Source organism: Malus domestica, chromosome 05 (genome assembly GCF_042453785.1).
Source record: "Malus domestica chromosome 05, GDT2T_hap1".
Classification (NCBI taxonomy): domain Eukaryota; kingdom Viridiplantae; phylum Streptophyta; class Magnoliopsida; order Rosales; family Rosaceae; genus Malus; species Malus domestica.
This window is the reverse complement of record NC_091665.1, coordinates 26,812,025-26,827,500: the sequence shown is the minus strand read 5'-3', so window position 1 is coordinate 26,827,500 and position 15,476 is coordinate 26,812,025. Positions and strand designations below refer to the sequence as shown.

Below are 15,476 nucleotides of genomic sequence, written 5' to 3'. Positions count from 1 at the left end.
AATGTGCTCCAACATTTCTTCTTCTATTGTGGTCTTTAAGGCAAACATTGATTTGCCTGCTTTAATTTTCCACTTCCGCAAGACGCCGTTAGCATCTTCCGCTGCCGGTTGTGTAACTTCACTACCACCGATAACCTCCCACAAGTCTTGACCTTGAAGGTAAGACTCTATACACGTTGCCCACGTGTTATAGTTTTGGTTGTTGAGCTTCTTGATTCCTCCAACAACTTGAAGATCACCCATCGTATTGGCAAGACTTTGACTACACCGAACAAGCTTGAGTGACTACCGTGCAGAGTAATACACTACTCTCGACACAAAGAAGCTCCCTCTCAAGGTTTGTGATAACACCAGCAATAATCTCAAGAAATCTTTTCTGATGTGGAAGATCAGTCAAAACTGCAACCACAGAGCATACTCGGAATTTCAAGAGACTTTACAACCAATGCTCTACCAAGAACGATCCCTGACCGACTTGGCTCTGATACCAATTGTTGAATAAGAAGAGTATCCAAGATAACTCTAATGATCCCAAGAAGAAGAAAAATAGAGCACACTCTTAAAGAAAGCTCACAAAACAAACTAATTAGCAAAGCTTTTCTTATTTAGCTCTAGGCTTTGTTTTTCCTTGGATGATTTACAAGGCTTGGGGACTTGGGTATTTATAGCAAACCAAATGAAAACTACTTAATTAAACTAAGATTATTTACTACCACACAAAACACATTAATTGCACCTAATTATTTGTTTTCACACACAACCTAACTTTGCCTAACTTTGCTTTGTTTTCACACACAACCTAACTTGCCTAACTTGGCAATTGTAAGCACTTACATCATCAAACTAGATATGGACTTGGACTTTAGATTGGGTTATGGATTACTTATGGATTTGGGTTGACATTGATTCTCAACATGCCATCACGAGCAACTTGGTTTCTGTAAATGTCGAGGAGTTTGTGATGCGTTTGTTGCAAGTGGAAGCAAGATTGTTGGCTCTTATATAAGGCACAAGTGGAACAAGTTCCTCATGCATTCAAAAGGGAAAGCAATAAGCTGCTTTATTCACCTGTTTACAAGGTAGAAGTACTTTTTCATCTGGACTCATTTGTTTGTTGAGAAAAGCATGGTGAGGAATACTAAAGCACAAACTTGATCTTACAAAAAGCTGCTTCTTTTAAGCTTTGATTCTCTGTTTAGTCTATGAAATCTTTGTAATTCTGTTTCTGTTTTATATCTGTTGTTTTCAATTGTAACAATGGCTTGTCTTGGTTCTCTACGTAGTTTTGTAGTTATAGTTAAAGTTGAATGTTGAGATTCGAACTCGAGAGTGCGAAATTGGAAAATGAAACTCTTCGAAGTACATGTTTATTTATAAGGAATGGATTTGCAAGCAATTGATATTATTCTCATTTTTTTTCTCACACCGATCATTGCTTTTGCGTTCCAAATAGACATGCAGTACCAATTCTTATGCTACTTGTAACCCATTAGTTGCTAACCACCTCCCCTTAACCGTAAATGTGCGGATAGTCATGTCAAGTCATCCATCCGTTACAAACATGCTTAAGAGAGACCTTTTACATTGGAATCCATCAAAATGAACCCGTGTGAATCCCAAATGCAGAAAGTCCCGTTGTCTGTTAACACAGACAAATAACAAGGCACAGTACACGTTTAAAAGTGATCGATAAACTCGACCCCTCTGGCCCTCTCTCTCTTCACCTCTCTCCCCAGAAGCCTAACCCTGTCCACAGATCCTCACTCTGCATCTCTGCAACCCTCAAATTCCAAGAGATTGAAATCCACCTTTACAATGAGAGACAGAAGCAACAACCCGAGGCCACTGCAGAAGAGGAGGTTCCTCAGCATCGAGCTATCCAGACCGTGCAGGCGTTGGAGAGAGCCTGGAAAACCAGAGTTTTTTAAACCATGTTTTCGATTCCAAGTTCTGGCCGTAGCTGAAGCTCAATATGATGGCCGTCCTCCGCGACCTCCTCCGCCACAACGAATGCTTCTTGGCTCTCAAGGTTTGCTTTTGAAGTCTTACTTGCAGTTCGTTTTTGTTTTCAGTTTGTTTTTCCATGAACTTAATTTGAATGTTGAATTGGGTAATCTTCAATTCTAGTCCCATTTATATAAGAATTCCAATAAGCCAGTCTGGCTCTGTGTACAACGCGTCGACATGATGTGTTGAGAGAACCTCAGTTCTCCCCAGATTCTTCAACTTTGATCCTATTTAATATATATCCACATGGGTGATTGTTAGGACGTAGAATCATCGTTTAGAGCTTAGAGTTCATGTGTGTAGTCCCGGGTTAGTTAATTGCTTCATTTTACGTTTTAAGACCAACATTTGATACTTGGAAACATAAAGCCGGAACTCTAAAGAACCATTCTTTAACCTAGATAATCAACAATGTCAATAAATTTGATAGGACTTACTGTTATATCATTGCTTCGTTGTTTGAGAGGAGTTACTGTTGTATTATTGCTTCGTTGTTTGATACAGGTCTTCGAAGACATTCGTAAGGAACATTGCTACAGGCCATAGGTTTCACTGTATTCCGATATGATTAAATTAATTGCTAGCAATGGATTGTTTGAACAAGTTGAACTTCTTTACTTGTAGTTGAAAAAGGAAACTAATTTACAGCCTGAAATTGAGGCATTTAATGCTCTAATGACTACATTGATAAGTTTTAACCTCCCTAAACTTGCGTCCGAGTGTCATTGCTTGATGAAAGAGGCAGGGTCTGAACTCGATAGTCATCCTTTAGAGTACTCATTAATGGTCTAGAGTCGATGGGAGAGACAGGTAGTTCGGGTATTGTAAGGCAGGATGCTCAAAAGATTTATGGGGACTCTCTGGGGTTTGTAAAGGGGAATAAAGAAGTGACAGTGAACCATCAGTGACTGTTGGATAGATCATATGATATCTTCGGTCAGGAAATATGTAAGAAACTCTAGTTGCGTTTCATGTGATTACCGTTGAGATCAAGTTAGTTCTTTGTAGGACTCTGTTTGGAGAAGCAAGCAATTACCTGCCTGTTTTCAGTCATTTTTCACTCTTGAGTTTCAGTAGTACAGAATAACTTATACCTTGGAACATAAGCATTCCAAAACTCTTTTTTTTCTCCCTACTTTTCAGTTTTATGATCGGTATAATGGATTGCATTAGCACTTCTTAGTAAATAGTTTGCATACTGAAATGGTGCTATTGCATTAGTTGCCAATGTCGGGGTGTTCACGTATTAAAGTAAGTACTTTCCAGAGCAAGAACATAAGACTTATGCTGCACGGTTGGTTAGCTGGACGGATTTAATAACAGTAGAACAGCAAGTGCTAGACAAACTAAAAATAAGGGTGCAACAGCAGACGCTCGAACTGAAATTTAGATAACTGGAAGATAATTCAAGTGTATCGAAATTTGAAGACCATGGCTAATGCAAACCAAAGTGCCTGCTATTACTAATGTCTGTAAGTGTTTGCATTGTGTAAGTCACTTAAGCTTCAGTATATAAGAACGACTTGATTTTCTCTGAATTCCTCTGTTCTCTCTAATATTTCTCAACCCATCTCATATTTTCTTTCGTTTTACTTTTACTGCTTATTTTCCTTCTCTTTCTAATACTCTGCATTTTCAAATGTTAATTGGTAACCCAATCTCTGAAAACAACTAAAAGATAAAGCAAATATAACCATTAAAGTCGGATTATACCGAAGAATCGAGGGGCATAACTTTACTTTTAAATAATTACATGTTCCATCAAGTACTACACTTTCTACGCATCATATCCTTAAAAGACAAAACTGGGACCTCGTATTCCCAATTTTTCAATTTTCTCCTACAATTTTCCCTTCTTCTTTTTGACCGCAAACCTAAACTTTATATAGGACAGCAGAAAAACTAAAGTGACAAAGGGACACATGACCATGAGTTGATCTATGTTCTGTTTCAGAACTGTTTCCCTTCAAATGTCTGGCCAAACTGCCAGTTTGCTGGAGCAACATTGTAAGATGTTAGTGTTCTTCCACTACTTACAGTTACCTCGAACGAAAGAGGCTGCCCTTTAAGATTGACATTGCTCTGCCAGTTCTGTCCCCAGTTCCTGGCCATCGGTATCCACCCGGTCCTTGAACCCTTCACTTTCACAGCAAGAACCTCCCCATCTGAACCTACATTGGTGATTAGGACTTGGTAGAAGTGAGAACTCCCACCCACCATGAACCTTATCCCTCCAATTCTCTCACACTTCACCCTGCACACAAAAAGTCACAGAGCTTCTTGCTTAGTGCAAGATATCACAATCAAAATCCAAGGAAAAAAAAGCACTATATCAGCACTCCAAAAAAGACATCTTGCACTGATCAAAGTACAATTTTCACTTATAATTTATAAGTGCAGTTGGATCATGGATGCCCTTTTTGGAGTACGAATAGCAATTCCTTGAAAAATTCTAACTTTCTCCATTACCTCCTATATTGAACTGGCACAATATCGGCTTTTTTCTTTGCAATTTCACCAAATGCTGCCTCAGACATCTCAAAGTGTTCATTGGGGAAATTGCACCAGCCACCATAATCTTTTGAGAGCCCGAAATTCGGAGGGCAGAAATCTGTAGCAGTGAGAATAACAGAGGGGCTCCCTTGCAGGCACCACAAGATGTGGTCAACACATCTCAGTTCATAACAAGCGCCACAGGTTCTCCCTTTGTTGAACAAAATGCCACTCACCCCAGCACTGTGCTTCCCATAGCTGATCCTGTGAAGGTCACCATAACCACACGCACCTTCTGCAACAAATAAATAAAAAAGACTTTGAAAAACTCAAAATATGGAGAGAAACAAAAACTTACCTAAAACTGGGATGCCAGTGTGGCAATTTCACAAGTCAATCAAGCACTGCGGAAAGTTAGTTTACACGAAATTTATGTTATTGGCTAGGGATAATGTACTGGCATCCCGGTTGCAGGGACGTTCTTCTCAGAAACATGTAGTATCATTCAGTCAAAAACGTGTAAAGTTCGCAACTTTTTTGCACCAGATGCATAGTTCCGTTGCCGAGCGGCCACCTCGGCAAGTTTGAAAGTACTTAGATTAATTTACATTTCAATAACGCACAATAAAAACAGTTTTCAGGCATGCTCAAGCAATTTCACGAAACAGTTTCAGGTGTCTTATGCAGTCTAAAACTCGAAAAGTTTACAACCCCTTTGCTCCAGAAGCAAGAAGAGTACCAGTAATGATGCAAAAGACCTTGAAGAACTGCAAATATGAGTAAAACTTTCCTGTAACTCAATAATTAGGATGCCATTATAGCGGTATCTCAAGCCAATCAAGCAAGGTCATGTATTTGAACTTTCGGGACAACAGTGCTTGATTGACTTAGAATACCGTCACATCGACATCATACTTCTAGTAAACATGGAGCAAAATTAATCAGTAAAACATAGAAAAGATTGAAACTTTTTTGCAGCAGAAGCAAGGAAAGTACCAGTAATGATGGACCCATCACTTTCGTTGGAATATGTTGCAGTGGCAGTCTTCCATTCTTCTTCATTCTGAGCAGCAGCAATGCTGCCGCACAGTAAAACCCAGAAGAGAAATGCAGCATCTTGAAGTTGAAGGGCTCCTCCCATTTGAGAAAACGAGACCTAATAATCTACCAGATGCCAGTGGCTTGTACTTGAACTCAAATGGGTTGCTTTTACTTTTTTTCCCCTTTTGATGCAACTGGATCGAAGAAGGACGAAGAAAGAAGAAGAAAGCTTTCCTTTTTCTGGGGCGAAATGACCAGAATCTCCCTGCTGAGATAAAGGACAAGGAGCAGCCTACAATGGCGTCCACAGTTCACATTGGGGGCACATTCTGCGAGGGAGAAAGATGGAGGGGTATGATGGTCAATGAGTCAATAGGGTTTTGGACCCTATGCCATGGAAAAGATGGAAGGTTTAGTTTACTTTCTTGTGCTTTTTAAGCGGGGAATTGAGACTCGAAAGGAAGCTTTGGCGCCAGCATTTGGCTGCTCACTGTTGGTGGCAGACACAGATACGGAAAGCATTGAAACAAGTATTTATAAAAATGAAAAACACATTCCAAAGATTCTTTTAATTTGTTTTTCAAAATCAGATGAAGGGTTAGGATTTCTGAATTTATCCTTTATGGGATTTAATGATTCAAAAGAGAGAATTCATCCTATAACGGTCATTTGATTTGGTAATAGTAATAAAGATAACGAATCCAACAATTGACCCATTTTTTAAAATTATGTTTAATGGAGAACAATTTATATGAAATGTGTTTACATCGACGTTGTGTTCTAAAATAATATGTATAGAGATTTATGCTTGACACTATATTATTAGATATGTATATACAGACTTATACACGACATTGTATTAGAGGGGGGCGCAGGTTGAGTCGGGTTCATTTTTTGTGAATTCAGACTCGACTTGTTTATTTTGTAAACAAGTTTGAGCTGGTCCGGATTTATGTATTTTAATAGTGAAACCGGCTCATTTGGATTTGTTTAATACGATTGGATTCGTAAGGGTCAAACGTTTTCGTTGTCAATCATATGTCTTGTAACAAAACAACAATTAAAACAATCTATGTGTTTCCAATACAAGGGAATTACATTTAACAAAGCCAATACCAACAAATATTTTAAAAGAAGAAGTTTGATTCTTGTTTTACTTCTTAGGGTTAGATAGATATAGGAGTTATGGATCATTGGCTTCACAACTGTAGACCATTAATAAAATAGCAAGTGCTAAGACAACTCTTAAGTGGTCCGGGCCAAGTTACCTGCACATGTGAAACATGGACTCGATTTTGGACTCGTTTTTACACAAGTTGGCATAACATTGTGAGAGTTAGATTGATTTTTGTGCGAATATACTTTTTGCAAATCATGCAATTGTATATTATTTTAAACAAAAAAATATACATATATCATTATATTACTAACACAAACGATCACGGTAACAGTGCACTCATACCATAAAAATTGTTCTCCTTGACATGGCTTGAATTAGTCACTAACTTGCTATTTCACCAAGCCGCCATGTGAAACCCACAAGACGATTGCCCTCTTTATCATGTTGCAGGCCTCGTTCCGTAAGCCCGTTGCATTAAAGCCCACTTATATATTCTCTAGGCTCCAATGGAGCTCAAACATTGAAAATGTGATTCTACGGACACCCGGGAACTGCCCAGACACACAAGCATTGCTTATGACGAACAGAGAATTGTCTTTGAGTTGGTATCCAACGACCAACTCAGATACAATTCTTCGATCGCGAGACCCTCTTCCTCCCCATCTGGAGGAGAAATTTTGTATACATCGCTGCCGGATACGGCAGCTCCTCATTGTGAGTGAGACCCATGGATGTTGGCCTCACCCATTGAGAAGCTGCCACACGCGACAGTCCTAATAATCACTTCTTTGGACATAAACCTTTTAAAACCAAAGAAAAAACGTGCCGAAAATTGGGTGCACACAAAAAAGGAGCGACTGGGGAGCAAAACTTTTGGGTTTATAAAATGAATATCACTGTGAGGTTTTCTGTGTTTCCGTTTTTCTCAAGTTACAACCTTGATGTTGAAGTATGAGGCTCACACTATGATATCTTTCAACGGAACAATGCAGCTGACAGGGGTGTTGTTGCCTTTCTCCCGAATGACAATAGAATTGTCGCTGCTACCATTACTGGCAGTGCTGTTGCTGATGTTCTTATTAGTAGAGTGATACAGATTGAATGTTGCCTGATCTAGTGTTCCTTCTCTGTAAACAAACACACTGTCGTCTTCTTCCATTTTGCGCCACTTCCGGTTTCTGTCGCTAATTCGATGGAGATCATGGAGCGGCATGCCTCTGCAATGTACAAGACAAGTAGAATCAAAACCTCACTAAGTTTATACTTTTCAGACAAATATATTATCTTGCATTTTATGACAATGAAATCGGCAAAAATGCAGTAATATAAGGCTGATAAATACATCAATTATAGACTTCGTGAGGATTTATTAAGTCCATAATCTGCAGTTTATTTCAGATATTATAATTAAATTGTTGAATAAGCAACAGTTTTGTAAACATATAAATCACATTATTTCTTAACTTATTTGTTATTTTTTATTAAGTTACATATATTATATGGAAGGAACTCATAACGCAAGTAATTAAGAACGTTTAAACCTAGTCCCGAGTTCCTATGTTTAATTCTCCCTTCCACAATATCATTTGTATCCAAAAATGAGACACGTGCACATGACTACTTGATTACTATCGATATGATTATTAATCAAATAGGCCACAATTTTCACACCCCTGTTTATTCACAACATTTCAAATCGAACATTTTATCATTTTTATTGGCAACCAAAGTAAACCATTTTGTACCATCTCAACCGAGCATACATTGAATCACGTCCTTAGTAGGATTGAAACAAATGAAACTCACATACGTATCAAAGGAGGGATACAACACATGGTCATTCTAAAAACAGCATTACTCGATAAGATCAAACAAGTAGCTAAACACAATCCGAGTAACCTAGTTCAGTTGCATGCCATTACCAATAATCGGGTCAATTGTTTGATAAATCAATCTTATCATACTATTATAACTTCAATAAAATCACGTATAAGTTTCTAGTTATTTAACTATATATTTTTATCAAGTGATGCTCGGGGTTGGCCCTGAGAACTTGGGGCCCTAAGAAGCCTTCGAAATGAGGTCCTAATATTATCTCCGACTTTTTGTACATTGATATGTATATAAAAAATAAAAAAAATAAAAAAAAATTGGCCAGATACATGAAAAAGTTTATTTCTACATCAAATATCATTAAAAATTAATATTAAAAGAAGAAAAATGTATAAACATTACTTAAATACTACACGCCTTACATTTTAAGACGCAAATGTACTAACTGAATTTACATAATCCTGTTTTTCAACCAATTCATTTTCAATTGCCGATGATTTTATTTTCTGATATTTAAAAAAAAAATTAGGGACCCTCCGATGGTGAGAGCCTTAGGCGGGAACCTGCTTCGGCTACCCTTAGGGCCGACTTGGTGCTACTAAAACACAATCACAAATGAGTGTCTAGTTATATTCCAATTTCAATTATTAAACGTGTGTCTATTTGTGATTTGTTTTTCAGCAGCAGCTGCTTTTGAGAGAAGCATGGTAGTATAATTTTTTTTCAACAAATTTTTGGAGGACTTGGTCAAAAATTGCCCCCACATGTTTTTCGCCGCACAAAATTACAAAGAAGCCCAAATCCTATCTATCAACGTCACACATCCACAAACACTCACAAACAAACAAAAAACACTCATGCAGTGCACAAACCCAGCAAAAATAAAATCAGCGAAAAACAAGGAAAAAAAATAAAATACAATTAATTTAATTAAATAGTTAAAATAGAAAATTGGGAAGAGTAAACAAAAGAAACGGTACTTCACTCACCTTACATGGAAGAGATCGGAGATGTCGCTCATCCTGAGGTAAAAGTTAACGGCGTCAATAAAAGCCCGGTACGTATAGATATGAAGCCCGTCGATTCTCGGGTACGGCAGCCTCGGCCTCGGTAGCGGCGCCTCCGCGGGGGGAGCCCACTTGCTCCGCCAACCTCCGGCTGAGGAGAACACGTACTCCTTCGTCGCCGCGGCCGACGACGACGGCGGAAGCCCCACGAAGCCGAGGGTCGCCATGATCGGCTCCAGCTCGTCGTGGGTCATGATGGGCTTGAAGGTGCGGGTGTACCAGAGCGCCAGCTTCCGCGTGCAGCCGCGCATGTAGTCCTCCATTTTTGGAAAAATCTGGGGAGGAAGGGAGGAGAGCTTGAAACGTAGGGATTGGGGAATTTGGGAAATGGGGGAGGAGTTTTGGAGGGGTTCGTGGTGTGTGGGTGTGGTGTGGTGGGAGAGTATTTGAAAGAGGGGTAGTGACTTGCCACTCAAGTTGGAGGAAATTACGGAACAACGACTGAAGAAGCAAGAGTGTCTTGAGGGTGTATCTGGGATTTTGAAGCGGTGCGATCTGTTTTTTTAATTTTTTTTTAATGTTTTTGGTGCTCAGAAAAAGGTGGCTAAAGATTGGATTTTTTGTTGTGAGATACGGGATGTGATTTGTGAATGAATACGACAATTGATGGGGTTTGTTTTTTTTGGTCAAAATAATTGATGGGGGTTGAAGTCTATGACTTTTTTTGTAACTTTTTGGAGATTTTGTGCCATAATGGATGGATGTCTATTTATGGTAAACGAATAGAAAGGTCCTTGATTTAGGAAATTGTTTGGTGGATATTGTTGTTATTAACGTATTTTGTTGAGTGTATATATGTTTAATTAAATTGACTAAATAAAAATTAGAACAGCCCACTTGTCTCTCTGCATCTTAATTAGAATGTTCCCACTTGTTGTTTAGATTAAATTTAGAAAGATAGACAGGGTGATTGTTATTTCATGATATCTAAGACTTTTTTCTTAAGGTAATAAGAATTTATTAAAAAACATCAAGAATGTACATAAGACATGCATGTCAAACGTAACCAAGAGATGACAAACATCAAAAAAACACCACACAGATTCACAAGTACAAGCTCATCATGAATATAATACATTTCTCTAACTACCACGGAGACCCACATCTAACCAACAAGAAAGATAGTAACATTACGAGCTGTAGAACCAACGTAACGGTATCACAACGAAAAGATTGCACCACCTATGATGATCTTGCAATCATGGGTAGATCCATTCATGGACCTCGGTGGTCTCGGGACCACCCGGAAGTCCAAAGAAGCGTATGTGAGGACCTTCGAGCACCACTCAATGGTCTGGGCAGGTAGTGGAAGAGAGAAGACCACCATGGTTGCAAATGTTCAACAGAAGCTTTAACCCAAGAAGAAAAATCTAATTTCAGACGAAGAGAAACATAGAGAATACCACATTGGCTCTTTGTTTTTAGACATTGGTTCCAACAAAGAAGAAAGATTTTCTCTCCATTTCTCACATGACCAACTCTTTTTTTTTTTTTAATAATTGTTGTCCAATCAAATTGTGCCACAAAACATTTTAATTAAGGGGCGTTTTGATATAGGTGCCTCGTTTTTGAATTTTTTAGACTAAACATACACTCCTTTAAAAAATTTGATCAAACATTTTCCTAAAATTTTGGTTATTAATTTCAATTTTGTTTAGAATTTTAGTTTTTCATGACTTCTCCTGGACATTTCGTTTTCTTTTTTTTTTCTTTACCTATTATCCCTATATCTATGCATTTATTATCCATCTCTATGCATTTTTTTACTTGTTTGTTATAATATTTTTTTTAATATAGTAGAATATTTATAAAAAAAATTTGTCAGATTTCATTATTTGAAAAGACCCAACACATAATAAAGATTTGTTTGATTATATAGCTACGTATAGTTACCTATAATATGGACACATTTAGTTTTATAGTGGATTTGATTTTTTGTATTTCTCGGTACATTTGGAATGTAAATGTACCAAAAGGGTTATCTGATAGAGACATTTGGTTTTGTGGTACATTTGAGATTTTTTGTACATTTAGTTTTTTGGTACATTTGGAATCTAAACGTACCAGAAGGGTTACCTGACAATAGACACATTTGGTTTTATGGTACATTTAGTTTCTCAGTACATTTGAAATCTAAACGTACCAAATGAGTTACATAACAATGGGTACATTTGGTTTTATGGTACATTTAAATTTTTGGTAAATTTGGTTTCTCGGTACATTTGAAATTTAAACGTACCAAAAGTCGATACTTTTGTTCTCAAATGTACCATAAGTTTTAAGTATAATTTTTATATATCTATACGTGAAATTTAATAAGTTAATGTTGTTCTCAAATGTACCATAAGTTTTAAGTATAATTTTTATATATCTATACGTGCAATTTAATAAGTTAATGTAGTTTTCTTAGGAAAAAAATATGTATTGGACTTTTTATTGAGACGTTTTTAATAGAAAGAGAACTTTTTTTAATACTGACAAATGGGGAAATGAGGAATTAGTTAATTATTTTTTTTTATTTTATTAAAAATGTCATTTAATGTGTAGAAGGGGATTGACGAAATTAAATTCATATATTATAGGCAATTAGTTGCTAAGCTACCTTATGCCTCTATATAAATGCATTTAAATTAATGACGTTGATGCACAAAATCAGTGAGGACTTTGGTACAACATAAAGTGTCAAGTTTGTGACCTTCGCTAGATTGATCCGGTCACTAGTGTGGATAAGTATGTAAATAGATAGAGACAGGGAAGCAAACACAAGATGTACGTGGTTCACCCAGATTGGCTACATCCACGGAGTAGAGGAGTTCTCATTAATTGTGAAAGGTTTACACAAATACATAGGTTCAAACTCTCATTTAGTGAGTACTAGTGAATGATTTAGTACAAATGATATTAGAAAATATTGTGGGAGAATGGTATCCTTTTATAGAAGAGAGTTTCTAGCTTTGTTTTGACATTGACACATGTCGTGTTGTGATTGGCTTCTGATGTTGACACTTGTCGCGCTATGATTGGCTTCTGATGTCGACACGTGTCGCGCTGTGTTGGCCTCCTGTTTGGAGGGAAACTCTTCTGAGTCATTGACGGTATAACGTTGACCAGTGCTCGGTAGTTTCGAGATTGGTCAAGTATGGTACAAACAAATGACATGGAAATTAAATAAATAGAAAGTTATTAAGGTGGCAATTGTTCAAAGCACCTTAATCAAATCTTTAAACAAATCTTTAAAAAGGATGAATATTTAATCTAAAAACTATAGAAAAATTGTAGGGCATTCTAATTTTCTCTTTAATTAATAAATGGATGATGTATTGCTCAAGTACAGGGCCCTGGCCTAGGGCAACCAAGGTGACCGCACGGGGCCTCAAATAGTTGAGGGCACAAAAAAAAAAATTCTATTATTATAATGATAAGTCCACTAAGAATTTGGTCCATTGTTTATTAAATTGAGGTATTTTTGTCATTTGGTTCTTATCTAGCATAATTTTTCAAGGATTGACCAAAATGATTGATGGTGGACAACTCATGGACCACTTCTATTTATTTTAAATTTTAGAAATCAAAGTGATGAGTTATGAGTTTTGTATCTCTAATTTTTGGTTGAAAACCTTCTTTTTAACAACGATGTTATGTTTCAATATCATGTCAGGGTTAGTTTTCTTTTCTTAGCCAAGAAAAAATGAGTAACATTTTGCATCCATTTTGTTGTAAAATCGACGGTGGGTGCAGTGGAATAAATGAAACAAGACACAAAATTTACGAGGTTCCTCTACAGTCAGTGTGACTGGAGTACATCCTCGAGGCAGCAGTAGTGCTTTCATTATAATTTGGAATAATAGGAGTACAAAGATAACTCTCTTTAATCTCCCCCTCATTTTCCTCTTCTTCCTCTCTCTCTCTCTTCTTTCCTTTCTCTCTCTCTTCTTTCCTCTCTTTCTCTTCCGTGAGTGTTGTTTTTATAGAAGTAAATCACATGCTAAATAGTGGAAGGGCAACTTGCCCATTATTTGAGTGGACATCCATTTCTACAACACTCCCCCTTGGATGGCCACAAGTCTTCGATTGACTCGTTAAAATCTTGATCTGTTTTGGATGCTCCCCCTGATTTCAAATCATTTAGGTTGATCGTTGATCATTCTGCTTTAGTCTCTTAGTAAGAAGAATTGCTGAAATAGTTGTTTTACTTGTTGTTAACTTTCCACAGGCTTGTTCTTGAACTGGGTTGGAGGGCCTTCTGCTAGACTAGCATCGAAGATCTGAATTTACTCCTTTTATCTGGAGCGGAATTTGATTCAAAAGTGGTGGACACTTGATCTTAAATCAGACTTGTGATTTCTTCAAGGACCTCCGAGGCTTGATCTTGAATAAAGTTGTACCGTGAAGAGCTTCACGTGGCAAGTGATCTTCGACTTTGTCGGGGATGAATCAGCACGTGTTTGTTGCGCTTGTCTCCACATGCTCCAATGTATCATTTTCACTTTCCTTACTTGCTCCCCTTGCTTAAGTACTATTTTCCTTGGTTTTCCCCCATGCATGTGTGGCATATTCTCCTGCAGTATTTGCCTTCTGATGCAGGAGTGGAATGCAACCCTTGCATTTGGATGGTTCATCACTTCTTGGTGACCGGAGACCCAGTTCCAACAACAGTTAAAGATGACTACTCGAGAGCTAGGTAAGCAATCAGGAAATGTTCCAGGTAGTCTGTTCCTTACCTGGAGTTTGAGTGGAAGTTCCGACATACTGCTTTCTTTATCCTTGTATTTGCAGGTAGGAACAAGGACAAAGGAAAGGACATGGAGATTGCATGATATGAGATAATCTTGCTCTGGTCCCTGAAGATATGTGATAATCTTGCTCTGGTGTGACATGTTTGAAGAGGTATTCTCAGAGAGGAAGAAAACTGAGTATTTCGAGATGCTATGTTGAAGATGCATTCTCGGAGATGAGGAAGAGTTAGGTATTCTTGCAGTGTTGCAAGTCTGCCTTGTTATGGAGAACAGAGGTCGACATATATAGAGATTTCTCAATAGCAAGTGTGGTGCTGTGCTTTTACTCTTGTCAGCAACTGTGGTGTAAATAGAACAGTAAGATTTACGCGTTTTCAACTTTGTCAGAGATACAAAATTGCACGCGACATCTGAAAAAGCTGGGATTACGTTTGAAAAATGCCAACGAACTTTATTCAGGAAAATCTGGCTTTTGAAATTCGGAGAACGGTGCCTCTTCGATCTTTGAACAAGTGGCTCTGCTGCCTCTTCTTTTATAGAGACATCAATTGTGTTCAAGAGTATGCTCAGAAAATTGCTGCCTGTAGAAATTTCCTCTATCTTGCACTTCTGAAATTTTATTTGACCTCTGTTTTTCCTTCATCATTTCTGAAAAATGACTTGCCCATCTAACATTTGCTTAGATTTGAGTCTTAGGAGTGATACAGACGAACAGCGTCATGATAATATATGGCGCCCGTCCTTCTTATCTTCTAATGGTCCTCTTACGGTTGGGGACTCTGTGATGAAGAATAACATAACCGCTACTGTGGTAGCTAGGAATCTTCTTACTCCAAGGGATAACAAGATCCTTTCAGAACGGTCTGAAGAGTCGGCCGTTCAAGACTCCTTGGCTCTCAGTGTTCAGTGTGCTGTCTCTGTTTCCAATATGGGCCAACGCCTACTTGCTCAAACTCGCCAAGTTAAATCATTGATGGCGGAGGTGGCAAGTCTTAAACAAGAGATCAGAGGGCTCAAGCACGAGAATATGGTGTTACACGTGCTTGCAAATAGTTACTCTACGAGCATGAAAAGAAAGCTCGACCAATTGCAGGAATCTGAAAGTCGAATTCAAAGTGATCACCAGAGGTTTGTTGCTAGATTCCGAAAGCAACTGATGCCTTCCCCTTCTGGTGTTTT

General features: G+C 37.9%; 3 protein-coding genes across 3 annotated transcripts in view; all 3 read right to left on the bottom strand.

Annotated features, from left to right (window-relative positions):
• LOC139196471 (uncharacterized) overlaps positions 1-998 on the bottom strand; it is a 5,255-nt gene extending 4,257 nt beyond the window's left edge. Inside the window, exon 1 of the mRNA XM_070822495.1 lies at positions 1-998. This exon is cut by the window's left edge and continues 3,189 nt beyond it. Within this exon, the coding sequence (XP_070678596.1) occupies positions 1-243 (243 nt within the window). The 5' untranslated portion in view covers positions 244-998.
• Positions 999-3,679: 2,681 nt separating this feature from the next.
• On the bottom strand, positions 3,680-6,043 carry LOC103421052 (expansin-A20-like). Its single transcript, XM_008359088.4, has 3 exons — positions 5,497-6,043; positions 4,477-4,795; positions 3,680-4,261 (listed from the first exon to the last, which is right to left on the bottom strand). The coding sequence occupies exons 1-3, from the start codon at positions 5,639-5,641 to the stop codon at positions 3,958-3,960; spliced, it is 768 nt and encodes a 255-aa protein (XP_008357310.3). The 5' UTR covers positions 5,642-6,043; the 3' UTR covers positions 3,680-3,957.
• A 1,476-nt stretch (positions 6,044-7,519) lies between these two features.
• LOC103421053 (uncharacterized) lies at positions 7,520-10,001 on the bottom strand. Its single transcript, XM_008359089.4, has 2 exons — positions 9,484-10,001; positions 7,520-7,878 (listed from the first exon to the last, which is right to left on the bottom strand). Exons 1-2 carry the CDS (start codon positions 9,822-9,824, stop codon positions 7,620-7,622), a joined length of 600 nt encoding a protein of 199 aa, XP_008357311.1. The 5' UTR covers positions 9,825-10,001; the 3' UTR covers positions 7,520-7,619.
• Between the last annotated feature and the right edge of the window lie 5,475 nt (positions 10,002-15,476).

Excerpts from the sequence above, each read along its gene's own strand:
- LOC103421052 (XM_008359088.4), bottom strand. The coding sequence starts at position 5,641 with ATGGGAGGAGCCCTTCAACTTCAAGATGCTGCATTTCTCTTCTGGGTT. Across the intron at positions 4,796-5,496 it reads TGATGGGTCCATCATTACTG|AAGGTGCGTGTGGTTATGGT; the intron begins GTACTTTCCTTG and ends TATTTGTTGCAG. Across the intron at positions 4,262-4,476 it reads GTGCCAGTTCAATATAGGAG|GGTGAAGTGTGAGAGAATTG; the intron begins GTAATGGAGAAA and ends TTTTGTGTGCAG.
- LOC103421053 (XM_008359089.4), bottom strand. The coding sequence starts at position 9,824 with ATGGAGGACTACATGCGCGGCTGCACGCGGAAGCTGGCGCTCTGGTAC. Across the intron at positions 7,879-9,483 it reads TCCGATCTCTTCCATGTAAG|AGGCATGCCGCTCCATGATC; the intron begins GTGAGTGAAGTA and ends TGTACATTGCAG.